The 26,614-nt window shown below is 43.5% G+C and overlaps 1 protein-coding gene across 1 annotated transcript in view; it reads right to left on the bottom strand.

Moving 5' to 3' along the window:
- Nucleotides 1–26,614, bottom strand: part of nav3 (neuron navigator 3) — a 321,553-nt gene that overhangs the window by 137,538 nt on the left and 157,401 nt on the right. Inside the window, 2 exon segments of the mRNA XM_061714666.1 lie at nucleotides 3,264–4,407; nucleotides 13,708–13,850. Of these exon segments, the coding sequence (XP_061570650.1) occupies nucleotides 3,264–4,407; nucleotides 13,708–13,850 (1,287 nt within the window).

Raw genomic sequence — 26,614 nt, 5'->3', positions numbered from 1 at the left:
GTTTGTGTAGGTGGGGAAGTGGGGGGGCCTACACTTTTTAAAAAGTGCAGCAAAATCCCACAACTGTGCCTGGAAAGCTTGGCAGAGTCAACGACTTCAAGTGGGTGGAAAAAAGAGACGGAACAAGAGGCAGAAACTCCAACATCCAGCCCGTCCGCTGACTCTTCCCAAACGCTTTGGACTCCAAGATACACTTCACGCTTTCCAGCTCTGGTTTCCAAAGAAGTGAAGCTCTTGTGCTCGGTTGTTTTTTTAAAGAATTATTGATGAACATTTAGGAAAACTGTGGTTTGGAAATATTGATGGGGATTCAGTGATGTCTCATTTAAAATTTCTGATCAGACTCTCAGGTCTGAAAACGACCCATAAGGCCTCCTGATAGACGACGCAGCACCGACAGCTGCTTTTCAAACTGCCCCTGCACGCGCTCGGTTAGCGTGACAACCAGTCAGAGCAACGAACAAGGTGAATTTTTAAGTAGGACGCCAGGAGAACTTATACAAAGCATGACATTTATTTCTAACACGACTGATTGACAGTTGGCTCAGCCAGCGGCTAGCAGCATCATGCTACCAAGCTTAGTGAAGCAACCACCCGTTTGTGCTAACCCAAAATCAGCCATGGTGATTTTTCGAGTCAACATCCCTCACATCAGGCACCGTGTAACACAGCTGGCTACAGTTAACCTTAAAATGATAATAGAAACATTCAGATTCCTTCTTGAATAGCTTATATAGGATTAAATAATTTATTTTTGTGCATGTTTGCAGGCCAGAGCTTCGGGAGCTGCTTGCTGGCCTGACCACTGTTTGGCATAAGGCTTTTCTCCCACTAGGGAAAAAAATATGTTATGAATTGTTGTTCACTCTGTGTGGGTGTGGCTGTGTTGTTAGGTATAAAGGTAGTCACGTCACTGTTGTTTGGCAGGTGTTTGACCTGGAAGGGCAAAAGGTTTTTGACCGCTGTGGCGCTAACTGCCGACGTTTTTGTCCGATCAACTGAATATGAAATCAAAATAAATGTAAATTTTTTGGAACAGAAGAACAGCGTTCTGGCTCTTTTACCATCAACACGCAATGGTAACGTTAGTGTAAAACCAGTGAGTTAGCGATGCGCATCGACCAGGTTACTCTTGGTCAAACATCTCAGTAGCTTGAAGCTTTAGGCTTAGCACCTTCAATATTAGTCAAGAATCTTTTGCCCTTTGAGGTCAAACACCTGCCAAACAACAGTGACGTCACTACCTTTATACCTAACAACACAGCCACACCCACACAGAGTGAACAACAACTCATAACATATTTGGCTCCTATAGCTTACGTTATTGTTAGAGCAGGTTTACCAGAGGCCACTTCCCATTGGTAAATGAGATGGGCCTCGTGCACCACCGTCCCCCGGAGAGTGCCACGGGGGACCTTGGTGGTCAACATGCTTCACCATTTCATCTGCACAAGCCAGGACTCAGGGCTGCTGGATGTCAGCCGACACCGGGCCCTCTGAATCTCACTCTCGCTGTGGACGGCACGTTGCAGGGCCAGCAGTCTCTCTCACCAGGGACCACAACCACCAGGGGGTTTCACTCCCGTGTATCCTGCTACCGGTGGAGATAACTGCTGAATTGAACTTTTGTTGCAGCCTGTCAGCAAAACAGCAAATACATCTATCCTGCAAACACCTGATCTGAGTACCATCTTCTGCTCAAGGACAGACTGATTTGATTGGCTCCCCAGGAGTTAATGAGCTTCCTCTTCAAGGTTATTGGAGGTACCTGCAAAGCATATCTAAATTTGCCAGCAGTTCATCTAGATTTCTAGGCTAATTTAAAATTGGATATTGGTTCCAGTTACCATGAAATATTTCAAAACGTAAAAGACAGGAAGTCTAAATGTTCCTTCAGAAGTCATTTGGGAGAGATCACAAACGATATATCCACTTTTTTATTCACTTAGCGGGCCTGTTGCATTTGATTGATTTATTTGTACACACTTTTGGTTCAGAGAGACAGAACTGCCTATCACTTTCTATCTGCTGCTAAATTTGGCAGAGCTGACCGTGCAACATGAGGAGACAGAAGGAGATAAAGTGTGAAGGATTAAGTTTCTATGCCGCCTCCTTTGGTTCCAGCTCTTCTTTACATGCAGATTTACTCATTTCCTGCACCTTTTATTCCTAGAAGAGTATGCCAGCTGAATCAAAACAACATCAGAAGGAAGGGAATCGGGTTGTTGAGCATTGCTAGTGTCTGGAGCCTCACATCAGGGATGAGTCCCAGACAGTCGAATAATAGGCTTTGGCAAGCAGTCGGCAGAGGATGTTAATTTGTTCTGTAATGACTGTGAAGATGTGAAGGCGAGAGCAACATCCTCAGTGGGAAGCACCAGCTGATCAGTGGGAGCACTCCCAGATTTCATAGGGTGTGTGTGTGTGCATGAGGGGCTTCGTGTGCAGGTGTGTGCCCCCACACGATGTGTGCAGGTGTGTGCCCCCACACCATGTGTGCAGGTGTGTGCCCCCACACCATGTTTGCAGGTGTGCGCCCCCACACCATGTGTGCAGGTGCGCCCCTGAAGGACTGGGCCAGGGCCGCTGTAAGGAGTGTGCGAACCGTGCGCACAGGGCCTCGCGCTATGGGCCGTTTTTTTTTTTTTTTTTTTTTTTTTCCTTCTTTCCCTTATAAATATCAACAGTCACGTTCCATTACAGACCTAAATGTGTACTAGTCTGTGCATATCAATAAATATATGTGCAATGATGCGCGTGTCTGTTGTTCAATACAACTGATCAGACCAAGCGCAGACACAAGCTGCTCTGATCCAGACGGGTGGAGTGTGGAACAAACTGTTACACAATGTCGAGAGAACGAGACAGATTCAGGAAATTTCCATCAGGGGATGAAAAAAGAAAAAAACGAAAGAAAATGGAAGAGTTTAATGCCTCTCTGAAAGGCTCGTTTGATAAATTTGTTACAAAAATCACCGATCCGACCGGGTCTCAAGCAGCCGTGGGGCCCCGCGTCGAGGCAAGCCCAGATGATGATGAGGCAGGGGAAGGTATCCAGTATTTTGCTAATTGGAGAGTTAAAATTGTGCATATAGACACCCGATCCGACCCGAAAAACCCAAAAATTTCCCAAAGATTTCGGCCATTTCGCACAGGGCCTCGCAAATCTCCCAAACGGCTCTGGACTGGGCTAACATGCTGCCCTCTCAGCAAACAGATGCATCAGCTGGAGTTGTGTGTCTTGCAGGTGGTGCTGGTCTCACCTGTACATGAAGGGCGCCACCGTGGCCGTGTTGGGGTGGTTGTGCTGCTGCTGTTGAGGGAGCTGAACAACTCCGTTCCCTCCGAGCGCCCCACCTCCTCCTCCTCCCCCTCCTCCTCCACCAAGGGTCCCGCTGGACCCGGACAAGGCGGAGGTGCTGGTGGATGAGGTCATGCAGGTCCGCTTGCCCTCGGGGCCCCCGGTGGAGCGCTGGATGTAAAAGCTTCCACCTTGCCCTCCTTTGGTCAGCTTGGCCCTCTCTCTCTCCCCCTCCCCTGCCCGCATGTTGCCACTACTGTTTAAGGCGGCCTGGTTCTGGTTCTGGCTCTGGCTCTGAGGCTTGCTTGTTGTCGAGGAGGGAGCCTTGAGGCCCGGTTTCGGGATGCCGCTGGAAGCTGAGGGGGCGCCGCCGTCTTTCTTCCCTGATGGCGACTTCCCTCCCTTGGGGATGAGGCTGGTTATTTTTGAGGCCTTCTTGGTGGAGTCAGCAAGCGTCTCACGTTCCTCTTTCGGAGGACAACTGTCCTTTGAATATTTCCCAGACTTGCTTTTGTCCTCCTTGTCCTTGCCCGCCGCCGCAGCTCGGCCGCCGCCGACCGAGGCCTTTGAATACGAGGGGGAAGTGGATGAAGAGGGTTTGCTGGACGCGTGAATGGATGATGCAGGGGTCTTTGTAGGCATATGTTTGGCTGAAGCGCTGCTGCTGCCCCCGCAGGACAAGGAGCCCGTGGGTGCCAGTCCATCCTCACCGTACTCCGACAGGTCGTCTTCCTCCTGCAGCGCCATTTCCGCCATCGATGGCGACGCCCTGGAAGCCGACCGAGGGTTAATGAGGCGGAACTTCTCCAGCATCGACCTCTGGGGAGGTGCAACCCCCGAGCCGGCCTTGGACCCGTCCACCCCGTGCTGCTGAAGGCCTTCCAGGGTGTGGGGGGACGTGGCGGTGGAGGGCGAGTGCGTAGGGCTCGTCAGCATGGACGACGTGGCACTGTGTTTGAGGTTCATGGACTTGCTGCGCCACGACTTGCCGGCCGTGGGGGACGGGATGGCAGAGGCCAGCTGCTGCCCGCTGAGGCTGGTGGGAACCATCCCACCCACACCACCGCCGTTCATCCCGCCGGACATCTGCATGCCCCTCACCGCCTCTGAAGGGAGACACAAACAGAAGGGATGGTTGCCACAGTCAGCTTTAGGGGACAAGATGGTTTCATCAATTTTGCTTTTGTGACCTGTGCAGAAAAGCAGCCGCTTCATTTTACGGTTCTTAACCCTTGTACTGTCTTTGGGTCAAAATGAGCTCATTCTCCTGTCCTTCTTTCCTCCTGCTCTCTCCTTCCTTTTCCCTTCCTTCCTTCCTTCCTTCCTTCCTTCCTTCCTTCCTTCCTTCCTTCCTTCCTTCCTTCCTTCCTTCCTTCCTTCCTTCCTTCCTTCCTTCCTTCCTTCCTGCTTTTTTCCCCTTCCTCCCTTCTTTCCTCCTGCTCTCTCCTTCCTTCCTTCCTTCCTTCCTTCCTTCCTTCCTTCCTTCCTTCCTTCCTTCCTTCCTTCCTTCCTTCCTCTCTTCTTTCCTCCTGCTCTCTCCTTCCTTCCTTCCTTCCTTCCTTCCTTCCTTCCTTATTTTCTTCCTTCCTTCCTTCCTTCCTTCCTTCCTTCCTTCCTTCCTTCCTTCCTTCCTTCCTTCCTTCCTTCCTTCCTTCCTTATTTTCTCCCTTCCTTCCATCCTACTTTTCTCCCTTCCTTCCTTCTTTCTTCCCTTCTTTTCATTCTTCCTTCCTCCCTTCTTTCCTCCTGCTCTCTCCTTCCTTCCTTCCTTCCTCCCTTCCTTCCTTATTTTCTCACTTCCTTCCATCCTTCTTTTCTCCCTTCCTTCTCTCTTTCCTTCTTTTCATTCTTCCTTCCTTCCTTCCTTCCTTCCTTTCTCCCTTCCTTCTTTTCTCCCTTCCTTCCTTCCTTCCTTCCTTCCTTCCTTCCTTCCTTCCTTCTTTTCTCCCATCCTCCCTTCCTTATTTTCTCCCTTCCTTCCTTCCTTCCTTCCTTCCTTCCTTCCTTCCTTCCTTTCTCCCTTCCTTCTTTTCTCCCTTCCTTCCTTCCTTCCTTCTTTTCTCCCATCCTCCCTTCCTTATTTTCTCCCTTCCTTCCTTCCTTCCTTCCTTCCTTCCTTCCTTCCTTCCTTCCTTCCTTCCTTCCTTCCTTCCTTCCTTCCTTCCTTCCTTCCTTCCTTCCTTCCTTCCTTCCTTCCTTCCTTCCTTCCTTCCTTCCTTCCTTCCTTCCTTCTTCTCTTCCTTGACCTGAAGACAGCACAAGGGTTAATAACTTTTTGGTCCGTTTTCATTTATTTAATAATTGCCTATTCCAGATTGCAGAAGGGGAGGGACAAAAAGCAGCTCCACGCCGGGGCTGGAGCGATGAGGCGGCATGAATGTGAACTTATGGACCATTAGTCTGAGTGAGTCCGACTGTCAGTCAGAGCATTGAGCAGCGAGCTCAGCTGGCTGTGAGTCACCTCCAGTCTGCAAATGAAGCCCCCCCCCCCGGGGCTGGTTCAGATTCAGCTGTGGCCGGGGTCCAGACAGTTTAACCAGCTTTCCTCTCTGTCAACATCCAGCACGCCTAGCAACGTCTCAGCGTGCTGGATACAACCTGTCAAGCTCTCTTCATATCCAGTGTAATGTGACCCAGTAACCGGCAGTAAAACGCCCCGTACTATCGCAGAATGCCCCGCTGGAAAGGGTTTGAAGGTAGTTCGGCACTAAAGGGGAGCAGGTTTCTCCAGCAGGTTCTTCAGGTCGTTTCAACGACTATTTTTGTAGAGTACACTGCAAAAACTCAAATCTTAACAAGAATATTTGTCTTATTTCTAGTTAAAATGTCTCATTTTTAGTCAAAAACTCTCATTACACTTAAAACCAGAGTCATTACCAGAAAAATAACTTATTTGACAATTCTCACCTGTTTCAAGTAAATTTTCACTTAAAATAAGTAAAAAAATCTGCCAATAGACAAGATTTTTTTGCTTGTAATGAGAAGATAAATCTTGTTCCATTGGCAGATTTTTTTCTACTTATTTCAAGTGAAAATCTACTTGAAACAGGTTAAAATTGTCAAATAACAAGTTATTTTTCTTGTTTTAAGTGTAGAGATTTTTTGACTAAAAATACATTCTGTAACTCAAAATCTTAAGAATATTTGTCTTATTTCTAGTTAAAATGTCCCATTTTTAGTCAGAAAAATGTCATTACACTTAAAACAAGACTCATCACTGGAAAAAACAACAATTTTCATTTTTTTTGCTTGTAATGAGAAGATAAATCTTGTTCCACTGGCAGATTTTTCTACTTATTTCAAGTCTTGTTTTAAGTGTAATGAGATTTTTTGACTAAAAATGAGACATTTTAACTAGAAATAAGACAAATATTCTTGTTAAGATTTTGAGTTTTTGCAGTGTAAACTACAAGATATAACAGAAGATATAATGTGTGTTGCTTGATTATATCACTTAATAAAACGGTGCGTGATCAAGAGTGTGTCTCTGCTTGAAAAGTATGTTTTTGTTATATGATAGTTTTGTCTTTCACATGCAACAACACATAAAAAGTGTGTGCAACTCCCTTGATGTTTGCGTATGAATTTAGTTCATTTTTAGCAAAGATAATCAACTTCAAGCTGCACCAGTGTGAAGAGGATTCCAGTCACTGTGAGCATCGTGTGGATCGTTACAGCCCCTCTAGAAATAAGCCTAATATTACTGTACTGTATAATGTCTGTGGAGATTCATTTATCCAGGTAGAAAGTTCTTCTAAAAAGGATTTTTTCGTCAAATTGTCTCATTTTAAAGGAAAATAACTATTTCCTAGACTTGGATCCTTAAAACAAGTAAACTAGTTGACACTACACGAAAAGTAAGACTTATTGTTTTCTTAGAAATTAGATTTGCAATGTAATACTTCATCTGGATGAGCATAATGTGATTTTATTGGGCTAATGAGCAAATATTGAAATGCATGGAGGTTACTTTAAATCATTTCTATTAAGCTCTTACTTTGCTAAGAGCCTGATCCCTCGAGAGTGTTGCTGGAAAAACAACACATCAGTTCTGAGGTGGGAAGTTCTACCCTTGTGCTGTCTTCGGGTCAAGGAAGGAGGAAGGAAGGAAGGGAGGAAAGAAGGGAGGAAGGAAAGAAGGGAGGAAAGAAGGAAGAAAAGAAGGAAGGAAGGGAAAAAAGAAGGAAGGGAGGAAAGAAGGAAGGAGGGAAAGAAGGGAGGAAAGAAGGAAGGAGGGAAAGAAGGGAGGAAAGAAGGGAAAAAGAAGGAAGGAAGGGAGGAAAGAAGGAAGGATAGGAAGGAAGGGAGAAAAGAAGAAAGGAAAGAAAGAAGGGAGGAAAGAAGGAAGGAGGGAAAGAAGGGAGGAAAGAAGGAAGGAAGGAAAGAAGGGAGGAAGGGAGAGAAGAAGGAAGGAAGGAAGGAAAGAAGGGAGGAAAGAAGGAAGGAAGGGAGGAAAGAAGGAAGGAAGGAAAGAAGGGAGGAAAGAAGGGAAAAAGAAGGAAGGAAGGAAGGAAAGAAGGAAGGATAGGAAGGAAGGGAGAAAAGAAGGAAGGAAGGAAGGAAGGAAGGAAGGAAGGAAGGAAGGAAGGAAGGAAGGAAAGAAGGAAGGATAGGAAGGAAGGGAGAAAAGAAGAAAGGAAAGAAAGAAGGGAGGAAAGAAGGAAGGAAGGGAAAAAAGAATGAAGGAAGGAAAGGAGAGGAGAAAACAAGGAAAGAATGTAGGAGGGGGAGAAAAGATGGAAGGAAGGAAAGAAAGAGGAAAGAAGGAAGGAAGGGAAAACAGAAGGAAGGAAGGAAGGGAAAAAAGAATGAGGGAAGGAAAGGAGAAACAAGGAAAGAATGTACGAGGGGAGAAAAGACGGAAGGAAGGAGGGGAGAAAAGAGGAAGGGAGAAGGAAGGAGAGAGCAGGAGGAAAGAAGGAAGGAAGGGAGAAGTAAGTCATTTTGACCCGAAGACAGTACTAGGGTTAAGGGAAATAAATATTTCCTCCATAAGCCAAATCTATCAGAATCTGTATTCAGAAAGGTGTGGTGTCCCAAAGTCAGATAAAAGACACCGGACGCAGCTTTAAAGGGATTGTTATGCGTCATCACGCCATAATTAGTACTGATTTTAGTTCCATCATAGCGTTTCTGCAGCTCAGTCGGGCTGGTTTTTAAGCGTTGATGCGTCTGAACTCTGACCAACCAGATTAGGGCCAGGCATTAAACAATAAGACAAATATTGACTGTGTATTATACGGTACTGTTACGGCCTCGTTTAGAGGTCGTCCATTATGCTGAGCAGACCAATCAGAGTGATCGCTATCACTGAGGAAGATTATACAAAAAAAAGAAAGAAAATACAGCTGTGGCCCGACGGTGACGACGTGCCAACGGTCCATCGCCGACTCAGCGTGTCCGTCATCCACGTCTGGCCTCGGTGAACCATTTGTTGCACTGAAACTGGGACAACATCATTGTCTGTCCATCTTTGTGTCTAACCTGACATGATATAAAGGTTATAATCCTAAGGGCGTGTCCTCTAAATGACCCCTTATCTTTACACACAAACCGTCAGTTTTCCGAGTCGTTTCTGAACATGAATCAAGGAGATTACCAGGATTGTGTGTTTCTGTATGTGCGCAGTCAATTAACCCCGTCCTCAGAGATCCAGCATCTCTCCTCCATCCCCACCCAGGAGGCTGTTCACTGTGCTGTGACTTGACATTGCCATAGCAACAGACTCTTCCTTCATTTTTTTTTTTTTCTTTTGCCTCGGCTGCCGGGGGAACAAGACGCCACGTGTTTCTGGGTGGTGGTCACCAGTACTCGAGTTGTAAAAAAAAATCAGGGAGGACGGTGGATTTTATCATATGGGGACAGATCATTTGTGCTGATTACAAATAATATAATATATTACAAATAATAGCAGTGACCAAAACACCTGCAGAAATACTGCAGGAATGACATAGCAGCAGTTAAATGCAGCCTTCTGTAAGCTTTAAATATCCACTGGGCTTACATCAAATACATCAAAACACAACAATAAAAAACACTTTTCTGAACTTATCAATATGACTCTGTCCTTCACAGGATAAGTAAAATGGATCACTGCAAAAACTCAAAATCTTAACAAGAATATTTGTCTTATTTCTAGTTAAAATGTCTCATTTTAGTAAAAAAATCTCATTACACTTAAAACAAGACTCATCACTGGAAAAAACAACAATTTTCACCTGTTTCAAGTAGATTTTCACTTGAAATAAGTAGAAAAATCTGCCAGTGGAACAAGATTTTTTTGCTTGTAATGAGAAGATAAATCTTGTCCCACTGGCAGATTTTTCTACTTATTTCAAGTGAAAATTTACTTGAAACAGGTGAAAATTGTGAAATGAGTTATTTTTCTGGTGTTATTTTTCTGGTGATGACTCTAAATGTTGAAATAGCAGTAAAACCACATTCATTGATGAAATGACATAAGGGATGGAAAGGGGGGATGTCAGTTTTACAGGGGGGATGATTTGGACTGTTTTTATTTTTTATCAGTTTTTATCAGCAGTTTATCAGTGTTAGCGTCACTCCATTGGCTACCTGTAAAATTCAGAATCCAATTTAAAATTGTATTACTTGCATATAAAGCCCAAAACGGCTTAGCTCCGCAGTATTTACAAGACCTGATAGTGCCTTATGTTCCTGGCAGAGCTCTCTGTTCTCAGAGTGCAGGTTTACTCGTAGTTCCTAGGGGATCTAAATGTAGATTTGGAGGGCGGGCGTTCTGCTATCAGGCACCACTACTATGGAACCAACTTCCAATCTGGGTTGAGGAGGCTGACACCACTTCCACCTTTAAAACTAAACTTAAAACCTTTCTGTTTAAAGCCTATAGTTAGTGTTTAGTAAACCTCTAGCTGGTGTTGGTAAATCTCTAGGTAGTGTGTTAGAGTCAGTAGTCATAGTTGCAGCTATAGAACAAGACTATAATAGTTAGTCTCAAATATAGCTTGGTGGTAGATATGCTGCTATAGGCCTATGCTGCAGGGGGGCACCAACATGATCCGCTGGGCGGTGCCTCTCACCCTTCTTCTCCTCTCCTTTTCCCTGCCTCTCTTCTACATTACCATTTTTATTTATTATAAATAGCCTGGTCTTGCTCAAGGTTTCTTCCCTCCTAAAGGTAGGGAGTTTTTCTTGCCACTGTTTGGCTTAAGGCTTTTCTCCCACTAGGGGAGTTTTTACCTGCCATTGTTTAAGTAATAATTGCTTGGGGGTTTATGTTTATGTTCATGTTCTGGATCTCTGGAAAGCGTCTAGAGACAACATCTGTTGTATTAGACTCTATATAAATAAAATTGAATTGAATTGAATTATTTCAGGGGGGATGCCATCCCCCCTCATCCCCCCTCAACTCCAGTACTGGTGGTCACCTCTCTTTCACACCAACACCAGCACACATGCTTTCTGGGGGGAGAACAGCTGCGACCTCCCGGGTTTAGGTGAGTATTGACCACGGCAGGCGGGTCGATTCCCGCCCGCAGCTCCGTCTGCGGTGGCTCTCTCCCTCCACGCCGTGCCGGTCACCACATTATATCACAATCAACACGGATGACAGTACCTGTGCTCCACTTCGTCAGCACTTTTTCCCACTCAGCTTTATGCTTCATAATTTTAAATCACATTAATCATGAAAAATGTGTCCTTTCTTGCTTCACTGATTTCACGTCTGAAGCTAATAAGGTTCTTGAAGCTTCACAATGTGTGAAACGGGAATAGTATAGTTTAATATGTACTGTATAAAATTGTTTATAGCAGATACTTCCCACTTCTCCACGTCTCTGTTTTGCCCAGAAGCTTCTTGCTGCACACATACAGTAACATTTGCCAAAAATTGATTTTTCTTTTTTTTTTTTAACTCTCCTCCTTTTATTTTCGACAACAATAGTGTTTGATTTCTCCTGCAGCAAAGCTTCAGTTCCTGTGGTCTTATCTCCGCCAGCTGAGGGAGTTGTGCAACATATGAATGAGCTGAGAAAAAGACACATTTCCCCTTTAAAACGACTTTTACAAACCAAAGCAGGAGCAAAGTGGACGACTAAGGAAAGGTGCTGATACAAACCGCCTCTCATGTTTTATTGTCTATTTTATTCTTGAGCGATTCAGTTTGTGACAGGATTTAAAATCAAACGCTAGGGTCATAATCAGTGTTTCCGTGCTTGTTTTATGTGAAGCAGCCAGCTGTGTTTCAGCTACATGACCACAAAAAGGTTTAAATCAAGGTTTCATTAGTAAGAGGCTTTTTTTTTTATTTCCAAAGCGAAGGTTAGTCAGAATAACATGTCAGATATAGTACTGGTCTTATTAAGAACTGTTTTAATTATGAGCCAGTACGTTAGGATAAGTGGGCCTTGGGGGAGTCTCTGGGCTATATGACAAACACGGAGAACGGGTCAACACAAAACAAATGTTCAAATGAAAATAATTCATTTTGTTAAAATAATGTCTGACATTTTAAAATCCTATATTCTTGATCCTAAAATCTGGATATTGGGAGATATCAGTTCACTAAATGCGACTTATCATGAAAAGTACTTCATTCTGCTTGCAGGCACTGCAGCAAAAAATTATATTTTAAAAAACTGGAAATCAGAAAAATCCCCAGCACCCAAACATAGGATCAATGAACTTGTATCATAAAGCACTACAGAAGAAATATTGTATTCTGTTAGAAATAAACCTAGGGACTTTGACCTTATTTGAGGACCCTTTTTGGATGTTTTGCCTTTATTGGACTAGCTAATGCTAGCCAATGATCTGACTCATCTACTGCATTAAAGAATGTGTTTTCTATTTTGAATGATGTAATGTATTGACCATTATTTATTTATATATATATATATTTTTAATTATTATTATTATTTATTTATTTTTGTTTAATTATTGTTATGAAAAGTAAAAAAAAAAGGGGGAAATACTGATATTTCTATTCTTATTTTTTTCATTGCCCTCAATAAATATATCTAAAAAAAAAAAAAAAAAATCATTTTTGTTTGAAAATAATATGGTTTTGTTTCTTCCTGAAAAGCACAATGTTACTACAGAAAATCTTGATGCTGCTCAGCAGAGCAGATGCCTGGTCGGCCCCTGCGGTGATGTTTGAAGCGTTTCCGCCGCCTCCTCTTTGATGGCATCGCTCGAACTGATGGGGAATAAAGAGACTGAGGATCCACCCGCCTGCAGAAAGCTGCTGGAGGCTGCTGGGGTGGAAGAGCGGCTCCTCTGCAGCCAGTGGCTGTTTTAACCAGCCTGTGTTATGTGAGGGCTGCCATCAAGTGGCTGCGGTGGAGAATGTAAAAAAAAAAGGTGCTTGGAAACTTGAACATGTCAGACTTTAAAGAGGACCTATTATGGCATTTAATGTCTATTTTAAACAGACCTTGAATGTCTTAAAAACAAGCTTTTGATTGTTTTTTCTATATAAATTAGAAATTCAGCCTCTGAGCCATGTCTTTATCTTCCCATTCTCTAACCTCATTATCTATGCAGGATTCTGAGTGGGCGGGGCTATGATAATGAGGCTCTGTGCTGATTGGCTGCCTGAATGACGCGATACACCGCTATGAAAAAATTAAGCGGAGTTAAGCCTGAATTATGGTTCTGCGTTAAATCGACGCAGACCCTACGCCGTAGGTTCTGCGTTGGTGTAACGCGGAACCATAAATCAGCCTTTACACCGTGTCATGCATGCGATGCAAGCGTCAGCGAAAAAATAATTTCCATTGCTTTATTTTCTCTTGGACTGTCCTAACTGGCCACAGCGACGCGGTGCACCGTTTTAAGCTGAACATTTGTCGGATGCCCTGCTTCTATTTTCTTCCTGTCGCTTGCGTTGAAAGCCGATTGAAAGCGCTGTAGGAAAGGGTCATGGATGAGGAACGGCTGATCCAGTTAGTTGAAATGAGAAGTTATCTCTATGATTCCTCCTCATTTCACTACAAAAACCTCAATAAAGTGGCAGCTGCTGGAGGGAGATGGACAGAGAGCGTCTGATGTCACGCAGTGCTACGATAGTCGGACGCTCTCATGCAGTTACACGGTTTTATAGTTGTGGCCGTGGTTTCACGCATCGGAGGCCAAATCTCTGCTCCTGTCGTTACGTAACGACAGGAGCAGAATCTGAACAGCTCGTAGATCCACATCACACTAGACGGCTCATCCGGGCGGCTGTACAGACACTGCAGAATTTGGTTGCTTTCCTCCTTCTCTGAGTTGTCAGGCTGAGGGGAGACCACTTTATATATGTTAAAGCAAGAGAAAACCTGGTTTTCATAATAGGTCCCCTTTAATAACTAAAAGCAGCGGTCAGCTGCTGGGACTGGGAGGTTTGGTTTGGAGCGAGTGTCTCGGTGCAGCGTGGCCCGGCGTCTCACCTCGGTCGTTGCCGCTGGCATACTGAAGAGGCTTGCTCTTGTCGATGCTGTTGAAGCTCTGGCTCCGGCGGTTGAGGTTGGAGGAGCCCGGGCTCCTGGAGGCCCCGCTGCCCGCAGCGGGTACTCTGGAGGGCCCCGGTAACCTGCAGGGGCCGCAGCGGGAAAAAAACAATGTTTGCATGTTACAATGGCATCTTGTGTTGAAATTAAAAGTTGGGACAATTTCACTTTTTGATCAACGTTTACGTCACTTCTTTCCTAAAAAGGTTATACACATTTTTTCAACCATCACAAATGCATGTTTTTTTTCATTACAGCTTTTCCTTTTTGCAGGGCGTGACATCAGGCATCGATGCCAAATCGATATGTGTTCCTGGTATTGATTTGATAGATGCTCATGTCATCATGTTCACTCCAAAGATGCAACAGTTGTTTCCTCACATTTAATTAACACTTTGAATGTCTACGTTAATCCAGCTTTAAGGGCAAAGTGTACTTTCATGTCTAAAATTGCTCAAAAAGATATCCCTGTTTTTGGTTTTAAAGCGAAACTAACCATCAACTTATCTTTCTAAACCACTTCTAATGAGTATAAAATGCATCTTTACCCACTGATCAGGGGCCTCATTTATAAAAGAGTGCGTAGGATTCATACTAAAAGTGCACGTAAACCCAAAAGCTGAAAATGGCGGGCGCAAAAAAAATCCGGATTTATAAAAGCACGTGCACGCACACCTGCACGCAATGTTCACTTTATAACTCACAGTCCAGCTGGAAGGTTGCACAGGTGAATTCGCCTCATATCACGCCCTCTACACGCTCACTTCATACCATAAATAGGCAATGCAAAGTAGTTCATGACTGTATTTGCATATGAATGAGCCTGCTGAGCATGCGCAGCGGCTTCCTGCAGTCTGTTTGGAATCAGAATGAATGAGACGTATCCAGCCACCGTGCCACTAAATTTCACGGAGACTGAGATCGAAATGTTGAGGATGAGGTGGAGGCAGGAAAACAACATTATTTCGTACAGGGCGGGTTGCCGCGTAACCTACGGCGTAGGCTCTGCGTCGATTTAACGCGGAACCATTATTTAGGCGTAATTAGGCTTAACTAGTGTGTTCGTGTGTGACAGACGTGCATGGGACGATTGTGAAATACGGAATAAACTGTTTTTATATAAATTTTAATTCCCAATTACGTAACAATTCCGTATTTCAAGGGACGGGTGGCAAGCCCACTCACCGCGGCTGCAGCTGCAGCAGAGTCCTGACTGACGCTGTGCTTCAAACACAGAGGGACACGATCAGCGCTATTATATTATAAGTCTAATATGTGATGACATTATTAAGAGTATGACATGAATCTGGCTTCATTTCACCACCTCACCACCTGCGTCACCAGTTCCCCATATCTTAAATAAGCTCCTACGGGAGGGTCAGGGTTGGTGTAGAGATACGCACATTTTTCAGTTCGTTTTTTCTTTTTAAATCCAAACCTTTGCGTAGAAGGTGGCGTCCGCATCTTTCAAGCCCTGTTTTGTGCGCAAGCGAGCTTTATAAATGAGGCCCCTGGACTGTGGAGGAAAATACTGGAATTTAGATCTAAAAAATTTAAATTTTGACGAACTAATATACGTATGGGAGAGGCTGCATCTGATGGAGGATGGAAACATTATTCTTACACATAAAGAGCCCAACATACAGAAAAATAACAGGTTTAATAATCATGTAGAATCTGAATGTTGCTTCAAGACTTGAAAAGAAAGAACAATGGAACAATTATAAATTATAAAAACAGACAACTTTATACCTAAAACAGAACAGGAAATGCTCTCATTTTGCACCTGTGCCTTCTAATCTTTCAAATGGACAAATACTTTGATAAGTTGTGAAACAAAGAGAGAAAAAGACTTCTTTAGAGGAAGAAGTGCATTTTCTGCTCTTCTTCTTCTTAGTTTAAAAGAAGAAGGAAGACTTTCCTTTTAGCTGAAGGGTCCTGAGAGTTTTTCTCAGAAGAAGTTAACGGAGATCAGCTAGAAACGACCGCTCCAAGAGAAATCAGGAGCGCAGAAGGAGGAGGCTGGAACCTTTCACGCCGTCGCATCCTGCAGCTGCTCAGGACCACAGGTTTTAGTTTGGACTCATTTTTCATCTCCTGACAAGCTGACAGGATCACATGTTGCTCTGCTGACTCCCAGTCCTCCAGAGAATTACATTAATAAACCAAAACCCCGCTGCCGTCCAACTTTATACAACTTTTTTTTTTTTTAAATAAACTTCACAAGATACGTTAAATTACATTTCAGAAGTTTCTTTCAGGAACAGATTTGGGAGCTGGTCCAGGGGTCACGGGAGGATATTGACGACGTGGAATAATGGCCCCGTTCCCCTCTAACACTTTGATATGATGCTGAGATGGTGGACCGGCTCCAAACATCACATTTTGCGTCTGAGATTAAGCCGTTTTCTCTCTTGCCATGAGATTTTTTTGTTTGATCAGACATTTGGACAAGGTTGCATCCAGTCCAAACAAAATGTGATCAAAATGTCTGAGAAAGAAGAAACAAAAACACACGGAAAAGTCAGAGAAATCAAGGAATCACGGCCAACATTTGAGTTTCTGGCGCAAGTGTGAAAAAAAATCTAGTTAACCCTTGTGCTGTCTTTGGGTCAAAATGACCCAATTCTTCCATCCTTCTTTCCTCCTGCTCTCTCCTTCCTTCTTCCTTTCCTCTTTTCCTCCTTTTTACCCTCCTTTACTCCTTTTTCTTCCAACCTCCCTTTCGTCATTCGTTCCTTTATTACCTTCTTTGCTTTTCCTTCCTTCCTTCTTTCCTTTTTTCTCCATTCCTTCCTTCCTCCCTTCTTTCCTTTTCTCCCTTCTTTCCTTCCTTTCTCCCTTCCTTCCATCTTTTCTCCCTTCCTTACTCCCTTTCCTACTTCCTTCCTTCTTTTCTCCTTTCTTCCTTACTTCCTTCTTTCTTTCCTTCCATCTTTTCTCCCTCCCTTTCTTCCTTCCTTCCTTCCTTCCTTCCTTCCTTCCTTCCTTCCTTCCTTCCTTCCTTCCTTCCTTCCTTCCTTCCTTCCTTCCTTCTTTTCTCCTTTCTTCCTTACTTCCTTCTTTCCTCCCTTCCTTCCTTTATCCCTTCCTTACTCCCTTTCCTACTTCTTTCCTTCTTTTCTCCTTTCTCTCTTCCATCTTTTCTCCCTTCCTTAATCCCTTTCATACTTCCTTCCTTCTTTACTCCTTTCTTCCTTACTTCCTTCTGTCTTTCCTTCCATCTTTTCTCCCTTCCTTACTCCCTTTCCTCCTTCGTTCGTTTGTTCGTTCGTTCGTTCCTTCCTTCGTTCCTTCCTTCCTTCCTTCCTTCCTTCCTTCCTTCCTTCCTTCCTTCCTTCCTTCTTTTCTCCTTTCTTCCTTACTTCTTTCTTTCCTCCCTTCCTTCCTTTATCCCTTCCTTACTCCCTTTCCTACTTCCTTCCTTCTTTTCTCCTTCCTTCCTTCCTTCCTTCCTTCCTTCCTTCCTTCCTTCCTTCCTTCCTTCCTTCCTTCCTTCCTTCCTTCCTTCCTTCCTTCCTTCCTTCCTTCCTTCCTTCCTTCCTTCCTTCCTTCCTTCCTTCCTTCCTTCCTTCCTTCCTTCCTTCCTTCACCCTCCCTTGACCCAAAGACAGCACAAGGGTTAAAGTCCACTAAGAGGGTTATGTGTGTTTTCTTTCACTACTTTTGTCACTATTTGGTCGGGGACGAGAAAATAGATTCCGCTTCATTAGTGTTTTCTCTCTCCGCCTGAAAGATAATTCATTCATTGTGCAGAAAACGTCACTTCCATCTGTATTTCAGATGCAGCTGAGATGTCAGAGAGAACTTCGGTGTGTTTAGAGAGCTGTCAGAAACGCTTAGCAGAAATCCTGCTTCATGCAGACGATCTTGTTTTTACAGCTTTTATAGATTTAACCAAATAATGAACGCTTGTTGTTTAGATGATAAACCTCTTGATTATAAAGGAATGACTCTCTGATTAAATGTCCCGGCGTGAATGAAGCGGTGCATGCGTGGATATAAAGAGGAGCTGTTTAAACGCCTCTTTCTGCACCTCTCCTCTGTCAAACCTTTCCTTTACAACGTCTCAATACCAGAGCTGTGATTTGATTTTATTTCCCGCTTCTTCAAATAATCTCTTTATAGAACGCAGTTATATTTGATTTTGAACCAAAGTCTCCAAGTGGAGGATCACAGACAGGATCTAAAGATGAAATCCTGATCATTTTGAAAGGGACTTACCCTGTCTCTCACTTTTTTTTCCTCTAAAGTACCTTTTTTTATTACAATTTTACTCTGGAACGGACTTCTTTGGTCCACAGGTGACGACTCTGCACTTTCATGACAAAGTCTCCACAACTGAATTTGCTTGTGAAAATAACTGCCACAAAAGTCCAGTTTGCCACTCGTAAAACCTCTCACAGCGAAGTAGGGAGGGGAAATTTATCTGCAAACGTTCATGCAACAGATCCTCATCTGACCCCCAACACTCAGTTACATCTTTCACCTCTAAAATACAAGATAAGGATTCATTTATAGAAAAAACAAGTTGCTAAGGTCAAGTCAACATTAAACATAAATACACCCCCCCCCTGTCTGTGGCTGTCTGTTTCTTCCTGCAGGGTGTCTGTACTTCTGTCGCCGTAGCAACCACTGACACAGCTGCAAGACACCAGCTCATCACTGCAGTATATTTACCCCTGTCCTCCTTCCAGTTGATGCCAATCGTTTATTGATATATATATATATATATATATATATATATATATATATATATATAAAAACGTCACGATACGTGTGGTGGAGGTGACAAACTGTAGCTGATATTGGATTATTAATATGAATATATTGTGTTTACTAGTAACATCCTATTGGTGCAGCGGGATCACGTGACGACCGCGACTCGACCCGCGGACCAAAATCTGACTACGCTCAGAAGAAACTAGTACCGTTTTGCGGTCCCGATCACGGGACTCTTGGGGGGTTTGAGCTCTGAACCTTTACTCATAAGGTGAGCATGAATCAATCTTTTTTATGATGTAAAGATTGTGTCGTCCCCAAAGGTGGGAGAATGAAACGATACCGGGGTTCACCTTACGGCCTCAGGCTGGAGCAGGTGAAGCTCTGAGCTCTGGCACAAGATCAATAACAGTCATGTTACATTTGGAGTTGGGGACTTTTCATAGTTTATTTATTTACTTTTATTTATTTATTTAATTTTAGTTGTTAAATTTCTGGAAAAGAAAAAAGTCAAATCATACACGAGAGAAACTATTCAGTTTGTGGCTAAATATTTGTACTTGTATGAAACTGAAGATGCATAATGCAAACCTGACATTTACTTTTAGTTCAGTTAGTGGAAAATGGTTGTCCTGGCTTTCTCTTTAAAACTTAAACACTTATAAAGCATTACAAACTGTAAAAATAGGGCAAACACATATATATATATATATATATATGTATGTATATAAATCACTCAGATCTGAGTATCATAACAGGGCTTTGGTTTCCAGCAGTCTGCAGCTCTGTTTTCTGCCTGCCAGCCACAGTGTGCTGCCTCCATGCACAACCCGTCAGCACCATCATTACATTCAACAATTTGCCAGAGAATGTCCTTCAAGCCATCTCCCAGCTCCGTCTGCTTTAAGAGCCACTGCGACATTTCTGTGGAGTGGACAAACAAACTGCTGTCACACCTTCTGGAGCCCAACTGCTATTTATTAGGTGGAAAGAGAAAAAGCTGAGACGATCTCTACCTCTACTGCTTCCCAATTTATATACAGACTGCAAAAACCCAAAATCTATCAAATCAAACAAGAATATTTGTCTTATTTCAAGTTAAAATGTTTAATTTTTAGTCAAAAAATCTCATTACACTTAAAACAAGACTCATCACTGGAAAAAACAACAATTTCCACCTGTTTCAAGTAGATTTTCACTTAAAAAAAGTAGGAAAATCTGCCAATCGAACAAGATTTTTTTTGCTTGTAATGAGAAATCTTGTCCCACTGGCAGATTTTTCTAATTATTTCAAGAGAAAATTTACTTGAAACAGGTGAAAATTGTCATTTTTTTGGTAATGACTCTTGTTTTAAGTGTAATGAGATTTTTGGACTAAAAATGAGACATTTTAACTAGAAATAAGACAAATATTCCTGGTAAGATTTTGAGTTTTTGCAGTGCATGACACGCAAAATGTACATGAGTTTCTTTTAAAAATCAATACCTCTGATATTTGTAAAGACTCAGGCTCGCTTGTATCTCTCCTTCAGATAAATATAAAAAGAAACAAAGCCATGTAAAATGTGTAAATGCTTGAGGCACACAAATACACTGCAAAAACTCAAAATCTTACCAGGAATATTTGTCTTATTTCTAGTTAAAATGTCTAATTTTTAGTTAAAAAATCTCATTACACTTAAAACAAGAGTCATTACCAGAAAAATAACTTATTTGACAATTTTCACCTGTTTCAAGTAAATTTTCATTTGAAATAAGTAGTAAAATCTGCCAGTGGGACAAGATTTATCTTCTCATTACAAGCAAAAAAAATCTTGTTCCACTGGCAGATTTTTCTACTTATTTCAAATGAAAATTTACTTGAAACAGGTGAAAATTGTTGTTTTTTCCAGTGATGAGTCTTGTTTTAAGTGTGATGAGTTTTTTTTTACTAAAAATTAGACATTTTAACTAGAAATAAGACAAATATTCTTGTTAAGATTTTGAGTTTTTGCAATGTACGCTGCACAGTGAAAGAGACACTAGCAGTGGGAGTGAGTCTCTACGCTGGCTGCTCAGAGCTGCTGATTCAGTCCTGACAGCAGCTCCGGAGCTCCGCCTGACAAGACACTGAACCACAACCAGAGCAGCTCCTTCCTCAGCCACAGCTGATGCTGCTGCTGCTCGCTGGGCCGAGACCCGGCCAGTGCTGCACAGCAGCAAACATAACGCAGAGTCAGAGAGAGGAGCTGCAACGGCACGGTGGGAGGCCTTAGAGGCAGAACGCAGCAGGAGAGGCAGTAAAGCTCATGTGTGATTGGCCTCTGGGTTCTGCTGCATGGAAACGGAGGGAAACCCAGACGAGGGAAAGATAAGAGATTCATCTTTCAAAATACATTGATAACGCATCAGCCAAACAGAGCCGGAGAGAGATACGAGGCGATGTCTGCACACTGCAGCCTGTCAGTCACTGCGGCAGCAGGACCTGCACACTTCCTGCCAGCTGTCCGTCCATGAGAGCACACACAAACGTACACTTTTCTCATTTCAACAGGAAACAGAACCATCTGTAGCTTGGGGGAGAGTACGGTGCACAGAACCAGCCTGGGGCCCCCGGGCTGATCCAAGTCATCACCACCACTCCTGCTTCAACACTCCACCTATCATATCAGCATCACACCGGAGTTACGTGGAAATGATTACATCAGTCAAGGAGCTTTAAATGATAATGAACCGTACAAAACAACAACAACGTGAAACTGAAACGCAGGTCACCTTTAGTCACCTTTAGTTTTTAAGTGAACTGTAGTTTAACAATACACAGAGGGAAGTGGTGCTTTACCATAAAAAGACCTATGCAGTTATAAGCGAACAGATCTAGGTGTTTTCATGCTGCAGTGCTGCAGCCAGAGTAAACAAGGGACCAAGCAAACAAACACTCTCAACAAGAACTTTCAGACACATGCAGACAAATCCATCTCAATAACATCTCTAACAACTCTATCTATCTATCTATCTATCTATCTATCTATCTATCTATCTATCTATCTATCTATCTATCTATCTATCTATCTATCTATCTATCTATCTATCTATCTATCTATCTATCTATCTATCTATCTATCTACCTACCTACCTACCTTGTCAGGGTTTGACATTCCCCCCTGCTTTCAGTTTCTGTTTTTCCCGCCTGTGTCCCATCTGCCCTGATTGTCTGCACCTGTGTCTCGTCATGTCTCGTTATCCCCTGTGTATATCTGGTCTTGTCATTCCCCTTCTCCCTGTCGGTCCGTACTGTTTTGTCCTCCATGTTTCCTGCCACGTTTTTCCTCTGCAAGTTTTTGATCCCTGTTTAGTTTCTTTTGATCCTGCCAAGCAGCGCTTTGTTTTTGGTTTTCTGGAAATAAATCCTGGTTCTTGCAACTCCTGCCTCCTGCTCTCCTGCGTTTGGGTCCACACCAGACGTGACAGAACGGACCGACCAAAAAATGGACCCAGCGGACCCGGGTTCCTCCGCAGCCAGCGCCACGGACCCCGTCAAATCAAGGTTCCCCCTCAAGTAAAGGTTCCCCCGTCAAGTCCAGGTCCCACGCTGCCAAGGGGACCTGGCAGGCCCCACGCTATCTATCGATCTATCGATCTATCTATCTATGCCATCTATGCCCACAAACAGAAGTGAGACAATTCTCATCAGAGTTTTGTGTCCTAACATCCAGGTAACACATCTGTATTTCAACATTCTTGCAGTTTTCACATGGATCTCCATAAAAGTACTCCTGTAGCAAGTTATATCGTTTTACTAGCAGTTTATTAATTTGGTAATATCATTATTCTGTTGCATTTTAAAGTGAATATAGAGTAACGGTCAGGTGGCTCGGGTTCAGGTATCTTAAAGGTATTGTGACATCATTTTTAACATGCTTTTAACACTATTAAAAGTCTTGGCCAATATCCCTCAAATGTGTCTAAAAGAGTGTAACAAGAAAAACTTCACTCTAGTACTCCATTCCTGGCTTTTTATTACAGTGTTTTTTTGCTCCGTGAAAAATGCTTCCTTTTCCCCCCTTTCCTGTCAATCATTGCGCCGCTCCTCCTCCCAACCTCCTCCGGCCATACGCTCACAGCGGCGTCGGAGAGTTAAGCCGGGAGCGACAGGCGAAGCATGCACGGAAAAGCAGCACGGCGAACCACAGCAAACAATCATAAAAATAAAGGCATGCAAGCAGCAGTGTCCCCTTATCTTAAGTCCAGTCAGTGGCCGCGGGTCTTTTTAGCAGTTGTCCTCCGGTGATTAGAACAAAAGAGGCTCTAAACAGCTCCGTGTTAAGCCTGATTTATGGTTCTGCGTTAAATCGACGCCGAGCATACGCCGTAGGGTTCAGCGTACGGTGCGCGTCGCCGCGTAACCCTACGCCGTAGGCTCTGCGTCGGTGTAACGCGGAACCATAAATCAGCCTTTATGGTGCGCTGGAGAGGAGAGGAGGCAGGGAGCTGGGTGGAGGGGGCGGTGATTTAGCGGATCGTTACGTAACGGCCCGCCACCAAACCACATGCGCCGTTTTTGCATAGTTATGCGGAAAATCCCAGAAAGCACACAATACACTGAATGTTAAAAGTTCGTTGTTTTTTGGGTGTAATTGATGTCAACACACCCAACAAAACACAAAAAATCAAGAAAAATGTGTTTTTCATGTCACAATCCCTTTAACAAAGTAGGCAAGCCCCGATGCTGGCACGGTGTTCGTTGGTGAAAAGGTGCTAACAACAGTTAGCAGCACATCTGATCCACCGAGCATGTAAACACTATTAGAATACATAATTTTTCGCCACATGGGATGTGCCAAGTTTCACAACTTTTCGATTAAGTTATGCGCCTCAAAAACGCAGTTGTTTTCGGATAAAATAATAATCATAATCTTTCCGATTTCAAAAGGGCTTCGCACAAGCCTTGCTGCTGCTCGGCCCCTAAATATAAAAGTAATTGTTATCATTGTTTCTAGCTAAATGCCTTGCAGCAAGGTCGCTCACGTGCAGGGCAGATGGCGAGCACCACCCAGAGTCTGACTGATGTCAGCCCACATAAAACCAACTGTTTTACATGCATACGTGACTTTAAAATAACGTTTAATTACCTCAACAAATCAATCAACATTCATTGAATCTTGATCGTTAAAGCTGACGTGATGATGTCATCTCGCAAATCGAACCGGGCGTTTAAGCCGGGCTGGTGCGTGATTTACGGTTATTGACACCCGTGACACTTTGATGGCTGGTTAAAGTTACAAGGACTGACAGGACATGAAAGGACATCCTGACAGCTTTTATGACGCCGTCGCACATGTGATTTAATGTCATTTAAAAGAGGCCTGAAGTTCTAAGCAGAAAGGACCCCACCCCCACCCGTCCGTACGATCAGGAGTAAATCACTGCACGCTCAAACGCTGCACATGACACTCAGCAGCAGAATGTCGTTCAAACATGCAGCCATTCACCAACTTGTATGTCCTAAGTCTGACTTTACTCTTTACCTCACTGCAGCGTGGAACCATACTCAATATAAATATCTCTTTTGTTGTCTTCATTGGGGAGTGGACTTTATTAAAACATATCATATATCCTGTCCATTTTAGAATTGATTTTAAACTTTTAATGTTTGTTTTTAAAGCCCTCAACGGCCTTGCCCCGCCCTATTTATGGGAGCTTTTATCGGTGCGTGAGCCTGGCAGGACTGAGATCCTCAAACCAACTGTTGTTGGAAGTTCCCAGGTCAAAGTTCAAGCGCTGGGGTGACCGAGCCTTTTCAATTGCCACTTTCGCACTAACTCTGACCTGGGCCTTTTAAAATCAAGGCTTAAAACCTATTTATTTAGAATGGCTTTTAATACGAGTTACGATAAATGAGGGCCTTTTTTCCCCCTAAACGTGCCCCAAAAGTCACCAAATTTTGCACCAAGGCCTGGCCTGGTGAAAAATATGATATTAAATGGTTTGCATTAATGGGCGTGGCCTAATGGTTCAACAGCGCCCCCTAGAAAACTTTGTGCCTCAAGCCCCACAATACGGTTTGACGTACATCGCGACACACCTGTATCATGTCACAACCTAAAGAAAAGTCTCTTGGCGCCATGGCCGAAACCAAACAGGAAGTCGGCCATTTTGAATTAATTTTGGCGCAATTTATGCCATTTCTTCGGCCGTTTCTTCGCCCAAACCGTAACGTGCACCCAGGTGTGTTATACATCAAAATGTGCGTCTCCATCCTGCGACGATGCATATTACTTTTCTCAGTCAAAAACGTTACCGTGGGGATAATAGACACCAAAAAGCGCGCCCACCCTTCATCTGATTGATCCATATCCGATAGTTCCTACTTTCTGCCATAACTTTTGAATGGTTTGATATAGAGAGTCATGGCTGGTGTCATCCGTTAAATGTCCAGGCCTGAAGAATCTACATGCAAGTCATACAAGCTGTAGCGGAGCAGGCGGGGGGGCAGGGGGGGCGGCCGCCCCGGGCCCACTGCTCCGGGGGGGCCCACTCCGAAGAGGAAAAAAAAAAAAAAGTGTTCTGAATAAAATAAGGAAAGTTGGACTGTATAACACTTGCGTTCATAAGGATAAAGTTGTTTAAAAAATAAAAATGAAACAAATAGTCCCTTCTCCCCGTGTGTGGCTGCCTGTCATGCACGGGTTCGCACGCGCATCTGTTTAAGGCGGATTTATGGTCCGCGTTACACCAACACAGAACCTACGGTGTAGGGTGCGCGTCGCCGCGTAACCTACGCCGTAGCTTTGCGTCGAGCCAGTTGTCGCATCAGAGCCTTAACTCATGCTGAGTTTCAGCAGCTGAAGTTGATTAAAAACTCTCTCCGGGCTGCATGGATGGGGCCAGACTACCAAACCTCACCTTCCTCTCAATCGAGAGGGACATCGCCGTTGATGAGAGCAAGTTTATTGTGACCAAAAAGACGATTCATTAAGAAATCCAGTGCTGAGGTTGCCAGATCTGACAGGTTCCAGCCCAAATGCAACGTAAAACCCACCGAAATAATGAAAAACCAGCCCGAATCTCACATTCTCTTGTTAAAACCATAAATTATTAAATGCGTAATACATTTCATCTTCACATTACTAAATAACCTAAAAAAAAGTTCAGGCTCCAAACAAAAACTACAATAAAATGGAGCAGATTTTTTTTGTTAATAATTTCTCCTAAATATTTAGTAAAACCCAGGAAAAGCAGCCCAAATATATATTTTTTTTTAGCCCAATTGGGCTGAAACCTGCCCAACCTGGCAACCTCACCTTGCTCTCAATCCAGAGGGATTTCGCCGTTGATGAGAGCAAAGTGATTGAAAGGTGAAGAACCGGCTGATGAGATAAAAAAATCGAAATTATGAGATAGAAAGTCGAAATGATGACTTTTTCTCATAATTAAGACTTACCGTGGGGATATTTTTATTTTTAAGGCTAAGATTTCATCTTATTTTTTTGTTTTACTGGTGGAAATGAGCTTCCATAGACATCACTGATGTCATTTGATTTTTATCTCCAGTTTGATACTTATATCTTAAAGTCTGCATTAGGCTTATAATTAGGTTTGACATAACTGGTAAATCCATGGTGCTAGAACCTCATTTGGATGGTTCTGACCGTGTCGCTGCTGCTGTTGGAATTGTGGTTGGTTGGGCCTGATCTGTGGCATTTTTAGCGATTATGTTTTAACGGGGATGTTTAGGCCACACGGGCCCATCTAGAATGCTTCGCCCCCCCTAGGCTGGGACCCCTGCTCCGCCCCTGCATACAAGCTTCCACTGCAGCCTGAACGTGCACAAGGGTGCGAGGGCCCGTTCATCTCTGCTTGGAGCTTTAATTGTAACTTATTTTGTGCTCTGTCTTATGATTGTTTTACTCTGTAAAGCACTTTGGCGCACCTAGAGGTGGCTGTTAAGTTATATATAAATAAAGTACATTTACATTTACATTTACGTATCTCTGTCAAGTTTAAGCAAACACAAGAAAAGAGACATGTGGCAGGGTGGAGGTGCAGCCACTCAGGTGATTGGGAACAGGTGTTCCCAATCAACCTCTCCACCCTGCCTGCCTTCATAAGAAGTGGCTGCACAGCAGCAAGAGGGCGGCGGACT

Source organism: Cololabis saira, chromosome 23, assembly GCF_033807715.1.
Source record: "Cololabis saira isolate AMF1-May2022 chromosome 23, fColSai1.1, whole genome shotgun sequence".
NCBI classification, from domain to species: Eukaryota; Metazoa; Chordata; class Actinopteri; order Beloniformes; family Belonidae; genus Cololabis; species Cololabis saira.
This window is presented reverse-complemented; position numbering and strand designations above follow the sequence as displayed.